We start from the raw sequence: 7,354 nt of genomic DNA, 5'->3' as shown, positions 1-7,354 counted from the left end.
GAAAAGGAGCATAATAATGTTTTTGAATTACAGTTTTAGGTAATATAAAATTAATATATACAATGTTCTATAATTAGGGCGAGTTTAATAAAATGTTTTTTCCTCCAAACAGGTCAAGAAAAGCAGCAGTGGACACTTCAGAGTTCTCCATGAGTGAGAAAAACAAGGCAATAGAAGATGGACAAAACAATAACGTTGAGCCAACCCCATTTTTATCAGGATAGGCCATATACTCTCTAACCCTTTCCTCACTCCTTGCACCTGCTTGTTGATTAGCAAACAATGCCCAGACAGCTACAGTTCTTGCACTCACTGCTGCCAACACTGTTTGCACGTCTGCAACCCTGTTCACCCTTACACAAGTCCTGCTGTCAGGAAACCTAGAGCGGCTGGATTGAGACGGACTCCTTGAGCAGCAGCCATGTCAGACTCTTCCCTTCGCTGTCACCAAAAAACGAAAAAAAAAAGGAATCAACTCTCTGCAGTTTCACTCATAAAATGCTCCCTTAAACCACTCCGGTGCTCACATGGCTGCTCAGAGAGACATAGCCAGATCCTTGCCAAAAGGAAAACAGGAGTGAATCTGCTTAGCTGGTTGGCTGCGCCTGAAATGTTTGAGCTGCACGCTGGCAGAATACAGTTTTTGAAAAAATGGTTAAATTTGTGTTCAAGCAAGGTCTTTAAAAGCATTTCTCTTGTTCAACTTTAAAACCTTTATGTGGGAAGCTTTAAAGAAGGGTTTTTTACCCAACGATGGCATTCTAGCATGGCAGGAAAACAAACTTTAAAACTGAGATTTAGGCAAAACACAGAGAGCAGACTCCTACAAGTATTCGGGCCAGCATAAGAAAAAATAGACTTTACGAGAAAAAAGTTATAAAATTAAGGGAAAAAAAGTCGTAATTCTAAGATAATAAAGTTGTAAAATTACAAGAAATTAAGTAGTAAAATTATGACTATAAAAATGTAACATTATGATGAAAAAGTGGTAATTTTTTGAGAATAAAGTTTTAAACTTATAGAATGAAGTTGTAAAATTATGAGAGAAAAATTCATAATTATACTAAAATAAAGTTGTAAAATTACAAGAAATTAAGTAGTAAAATTATGACTATAAAAATGTAACATTATGATGAAAAAGTGGTAATTTTTTGAGAATAAAGTTTTAAACTTATAGAATGAAGTTGTAAAATTATGAGAGAAAAATTCATAATTATACTAAAATAAAGTTGTAAAATTACAAGAACAAAAATGTAACTTATAAGAAAAGTTGTAATTTTTCGAGATTATAGTTTACATATCCGAGATTAAAGTTTAAAATTTATGAGAATAAAGTTGTAAAATTATGAGAAAAAACAGATTTCTATGATAAACTAAAGGTTTATTGCAAAGCTTAATGGCTACATTGATAGATTTAGTTTCCACGTAATGTGGATGAAGGCTTAAACAATCAACTAGCTTATATGGCTTTTTCCCTGTAAAATGTCAACTTTTTTCTCTAATTTCGCAAAATTATCATTGTAAAATTGACTTTTTTTCTCTTAGTTTTGTGAGTTTTCTCATAAATTACTCTTAATTTTTTTTATGGTGGCCAGAATATTCCATTGTAGAATTCTGAAATGCTTGTGATTGAAAATAAAAATAAAAATGAGCATGAATGACTCAGATACATGCTGTGGGGATTATACTTTTGTTAATGAATCTAGTGTAGAACCCCAGTTCAGTCAGAAAATCATGTGCCTCAATCAGTCTTTAGCTCAAGTTACAAGTAGTAATATACAGGTTTGTTTGCAGCATTATGTTCAGAAGCATTTTGGGGTTTTTGGCTGGTGATCCGAGTAAACAAGCTAAATCCTTTGATTCTCGGATTAAAGCCTATTTAAAAGCAACTGGTGCCAGGCTGAGTGCAGCGTACCCACTAGAGGCTTGTTACACAAGCAAGTCTGTACCCTCTTACTCCAATGTAAAGTGGTCCTCTGTGGCGAGATCTTATATGTGGGCCTATATGTGTGTGTGTGATAACTACTGGGGGTAAATTTTGATGAACTAAAGTTTATTTGATAGCAGATTTCTGAAAATTCTTTTCAAATGGCAGGCAATTGTCAAATCCAGTAAACCAAATTACTCTAAATTTTAGGCTTGACCTGCCTATTTTTCAGGTTTTGTGACGTTACATCTGACTAAAGTAGAGACTACCATAAAGCAAAAACCTTGCTGCAAACTTCTCCATGTGGAAACCAGTGATTACATATGATGTCCATCTCTTTTATAGTCTCTGGTTTGGACAAAAAAAGAACAGATTTGACCACAACATAAGTACACAAGCAAACAGCCTCTATATTACGACAGGTACCATGTCATGGGTTTGAAGACAACTTCTTTATTCTATTTTTGAAAGTTTGAGTTTTATTCAGGTTGCCTGATGTAGCTAAAACTTTAACGCAAATTAATCTTGGTCAAATTTTTGTCCAAATCCCACAAGTCTTTGGCTCATTTTGCAAATGCTTAACTGGGGGGTTAAAATAGTAAAGCTAGCTGGTCGATGTTTGATCTGCACCGACCCTTGCTTTGCACATGCGTCTTCATTAAATGTAGCATTTATGCACAAAGAGACAGAAAAATCTGAAGCTGTGAGCAAATACATTTCCCCTTAGGGATGGTTTTATAGATGTGGATTAAACTCTTGGACAAGATTAGTACTTTAGTGTTGTCTGATCTGTAATGTGTTTTTTGTCAAATATCTGTTCATGTTCTACTTTTGTGTTAGATACACTTTACTTTAGAATGTGCCACCAGACATCTGTTTGCAGTCTTACAGCAACAATCTCAAATTCTTCTGCAGACAAATGTTGCGACTGTAGAAGGCAAAGAAACACTTCGAAGTCTTCACGTGAGACCGGACTAAAAAAAGTCTCTAACGTTTGCAGAGGACTCTTATACTCAAAGAACACCAAAAATTTGGATTATTTTCTTCCCACATTAAAAAAAAAAGCAACTTAATTTCTACCAATACATGACAGTCTCACTGACCTTAGTCTTATACAAATTCCATAGGAGTCATTCCTTTCAGGCCTCTGATCTCTTGTAAGTACATGTAAACCAACTTTTATGATCTAAATGAAGGTGTATGGGTGTACTGTATTTCTATTGAACACTGGTACAACATTTTAACTTTTATGTTGTTTGGACTGATGTGATTTTACAGAAGATGATGTGGTCCGATGTACATGTTGAGAGACTTTGTGGGATCAAAAAAAATGGCTACACACATTGCATTGGTAAATCTGGTCTAAAAAATGTTCGACAACAGTTGTTTTGTCATAACGTGGGGTCATGCATCAGTGTAACGGCTTTTATTTAAAAGACCCATGAGCTAAAATAACTGTTATCAAATAATATTTATGCCAGTTAAAACCAATTAAAATATTGATACATATAAAAATACAGGTATATAATAATAGCTTAGCCCAAAACAAAGCTGTTTTACACAAGTGAATTTAATCCTAAAGATGTTTTTTTTTGTTTTGTCCTTTAGCTGTCACTGTGTCTACTGTAATCAAATGTGACTTTTAAGGTGTGCCTTAAATAATAACTTTCTTTATCAGAATCAAAATGTGTACGTCTTGGGATTTATTACAATGCAAACTTCTAAGTTAATCACATTTGTAAACACAGAGCATTTGGTCCAAAGGCAGCTTAGTCTAAATCTAATCCTGCCCCCTAGCGTTGAACAACTTTAAGTGCTATAAACGATCATTAGAGAAGTGGAAAGTCTTGAAAAATATCATTTTATAAAATGGTTAAGACAAAAAACCTTTCATTTATCATGACACACTGAAGCTGAGACTCACTGGTCGTAGCTGCTTTCTGACGTGACTATTTCTGTCCCTCACCAACAGTTATCCTGAGCTCACAGATTTGAGTTTTCTTCGAGGTCATCTGTAGGGTAAAGTCTCTGCTCTACACCAACCAGACAGAGCTGAGGCAGCACATTTTCACATAACAGCTAAACTGGGGGAGGGACTTTCAGTTGATAAATGATTCCAATTTCTGGCTGGCATTATTGCGGAACGACAACAAACCTCATCTCCATTGGGAGAACAAAGAAGATATGCTGTAAGATACATATACTGTTTAGACTGAGTTTGCCAAGTCTCCTGTTTTTATTAGGTATTTCTACAGTCGACAAGTCTTTTTTGTTTTCCAGTTCAATATGACATAAAAGAGAATTTGAAATCATCTAGATTGAAAAAAACGACCTGAAAGGTGGAATTTTCTGTCTACAAAGCAACATTAACTTGTCCATTGTTTTACAGTTCCACTAAGTCAGTGCTTCTCAATTACTTTTTGCCAGGCCCCCCCTAGGAAAAAGAAAATGTGTCGGGACCCCCTAACCCCCCATAATCCACCCCACACTCGCGTGGTGACGATATATTAGGTTAGTATCTATAGAAATTGTGTAAGTATACCTAAAATCGTATCTTTTAACAGTAACAAAAGAAAAAAGGAATATAAATGCACTTTCAACAAATATTAACTTTATTTAGCCACAGAAACCCTGTTCTAGTCTAAAACAGAAAATAAGCTTAAAGTGCCTGAAATAAAAGAAATCTGTCATTCCTTATTTAAACTAAAAACATTTTGACCAAATGAACCATTTGATGCAAAATATTAAATGTAAATTGGTCTAAAACATTAACACAGCAGCACCAATATATTTTGGTGCTGCTGTGTATTTTTGCTCCTCCCCCTGCAAAAGAGTGCAGACGCTTTTTCCCCTGCTCCTGCCGCTTCCTGCTTTATTTGCTTTTTAATCATTTAATTAATCATTTTTAATTATTTTACCTCATCCACAAATCCTGGAATATCAGACTGGTCATCCTTTTTTGTGACTTCCACCTATACAAATCAATATTTTTACGTCTGACAAGCCAGCGACATGTCCGGAAGAGGAAGAAAAACAAACTCCCACTGTGAACGCTGTCGGATCTACCAACAAGAAATAAAAGAGCTACAAACACGGATATTTACTTTGGAAACTGAAAATGGACTTCACAAGACCCTTCCAGTGACATCGGGTGGTAAGAAGCCCACTCTTACTACAAATGAGAAGAATAACAGTGACATAGACCTGAGTGATGTTGTGTCTTTTCCGAAACTTTGTGCGGAGGAACTCTGTGTTAAGCCAAAGCGAAAAGATGACAAAACATCCGAAATAAAGCTCACAAACAGATTTTTACCCCTAACACAATGTGAAGTTAAAGAACAAAGTGAAATTGGACCACAGAATAGGAGTCATAATGTTGGAAACAAAGCACAGGCAGAAAGAAAATCTGTGCCAAACGTCAAGGTCAGAGATACGCTGCTGCTTGGAGATGGCGCTATCAGTGGAGTCAGCCACAGAAGAATGCAAACTTTATGTTGCCCAAGTCCTACTGTTCCAGTGATTACAGGACTCTTATCTAAAGTCTTGTACCAAGGAGTTAAACGAATAATCATCCATGTAGGTGCTGTCGATATCAAAAAAGAACAATCTGAACGTCTGAAAAAAGACTTCATCAAGTTATTTGAAGAGATCGACAAAGTAGAGGTTGAAGCATTCATCAGTGGACCTCTTCCTAACATCGATGGGGTGTCACTCAAGTTCAGCCGTCTGTTTCAGCTGAACAATTGGCTCTCCAGAGAGTGTGCTTCCAGAGGATTCCATTACATTGAGAACTTCAATACATTCTGGAAACGAAAGGACCTATTCATGGGAAGAGGCCCACACCTGAACAGAGGTGGAGCAAGAGAGTTAGGGAAGAACCTCCTCCACGCTCTGGGGCATAGAGGCTAAGGCCCTGAAAAGGCAGTAAGGAAGGACCGAGCCAGTGTCCCAGGAACCACAGCACAACGGCAACAACAACTACCTCCACCACCACCGGTCAATGACTTGGATCCAGCGGCACCAGCACAACAACCACCTCCATCTAAGGACTCAGCTGCACCAGCATCACAACAACCACCGCCAGCTAAGGACCCAACCGCAGAACCACAACAACAACCACCAGATTTGGCCCCAGAAATACCACCATCTGACCAGCTCTGGGCGCCCCCTGCTACATCTACTCCCAGTGAAGACTCACTTTCCTTTTCATCCCCCCCACTTTCACCCATGGCCCTACCTAGCCATTTTGATAGCCTGATTAAGTCAGGAATTAAGATGGCTCCCCTAACACCTGTGAGCCTCACACCACACAGGAGCTCTCCTACCCCTCCAGCGCCCCCTCCACATCCTTCACCCAAAGTCCCTCCAACACGTCCTTCATCCAAAGCCCCTCCAACACGCCCCCTCCATCGTTCACCCAAATCCCGTCCAGCTCCCGCTCCTCCTGGTCCAACACCCAAACTACCCTCAACTCGACCTCCCCTGCGCGCCTCTAGACGTGCTATCCCCCAGAGCTAGGATGAAACGGGCCCCCAGTGTCCTAGGAAAGGTTATGTCAAACTGGGGCCCTGTGATGAACAGCTTCCTTCTGGTGCTATACCTGTAGTTGCACCACGTAGAATGCAAAAAAGGGCAGTTAGACTGTCCAATCACAGAAATCTAGTTGATATCCCTTGCAAGAAGGTTTTGACCAGTCCCAAGGAAACTAATCTTAAACTTGCTGCACTCAATGTCAGATCTTTATGCAACAAATCATTTTTAATCAATAATCTTATCTCTTCTTTTAATCTTGATTTTATGTTTTTAACTGAAACATGGCTTGACAAAAACACAGGAAACATAGTTCTAGTTGAATCAACTCCCCCAAACTACAAACATGAATCGGAAATACGAGAAAATAAAAAGGGTGGAGGCGTTTCTGCACTGTTTAGAGATAATATTGCAACCCGCAGACTATCATTTGGTGTGTTTTCATCATTTGAGTATGTGTCCTTTAAGATTGAGTTAAAACAAACTCCTCCCTTACTCTGCATAGTCATGTACAAACCTCCTCAGCACAGCCAAAGTTTCATTGATGATTTCACTGAAATGCTCTCAGTTGTGTGCACAGACTTTGATGGTCTAGTCAGTACAGGTGATTTTAATGTTCATGTTGACAATGTCAATGACAAAAATGCAAAAGAGCTCAATGGTGTCCTTGAAACCTTTGGTCTAATTCAGCATGTGAGTTGCCCCACCCACAACAGAGGGCACACTCTGGACCTGCTCATCACAAAGGGGGTTAATATTTACAATGTCAGTGTGGTTGATGTCGCCCTCTCTGATCATTTCTGTGTATTCTTTGACCTGTCTGTTGCTCCCAAACCACCGCCTGGCCCTGCAGTTGTCCAAAGGAGACAAATAAATGAGAGCACTAGGGCACAGTTT

General features: G+C 38.4%; 1 protein-coding gene across 2 annotated transcripts in view; it reads left to right on the top strand.

Annotated features, from left to right (window-relative positions):
* The window catches only part of stk32a (serine/threonine kinase 32A), a 70,354-nt gene extending 67,420 nt beyond the window's left edge, over positions 1–2,934 (top strand). For both annotated transcript variants that reach the window (XM_004084211.5, XM_078930984.1), the window contains one exon: positions 113–2,934. In XM_004084211.5, coding sequence (XP_004084259.2) covers positions 113–224 — 112 coding nt within the window. In that variant the 3' untranslated portion in view covers positions 225–2,934. The remainder of the gene's footprint in view (positions 1–112) is intronic.
* The last annotated feature ends 4,420 nt before the right edge of the window (positions 2,935–7,354 follow it).

This window comes from Oryzias latipes, chromosome 14 (genome assembly GCF_053564925.1).
Source record: "Oryzias latipes strain Hd-rR chromosome 14, Olatipes_Hd-rR_3.1".
In the NCBI taxonomy this organism is placed as follows: Eukaryota; Metazoa; Chordata; class Actinopteri; order Beloniformes; family Adrianichthyidae; genus Oryzias; species Oryzias latipes.
This window is presented reverse-complemented; position numbering and strand designations above follow the sequence as displayed.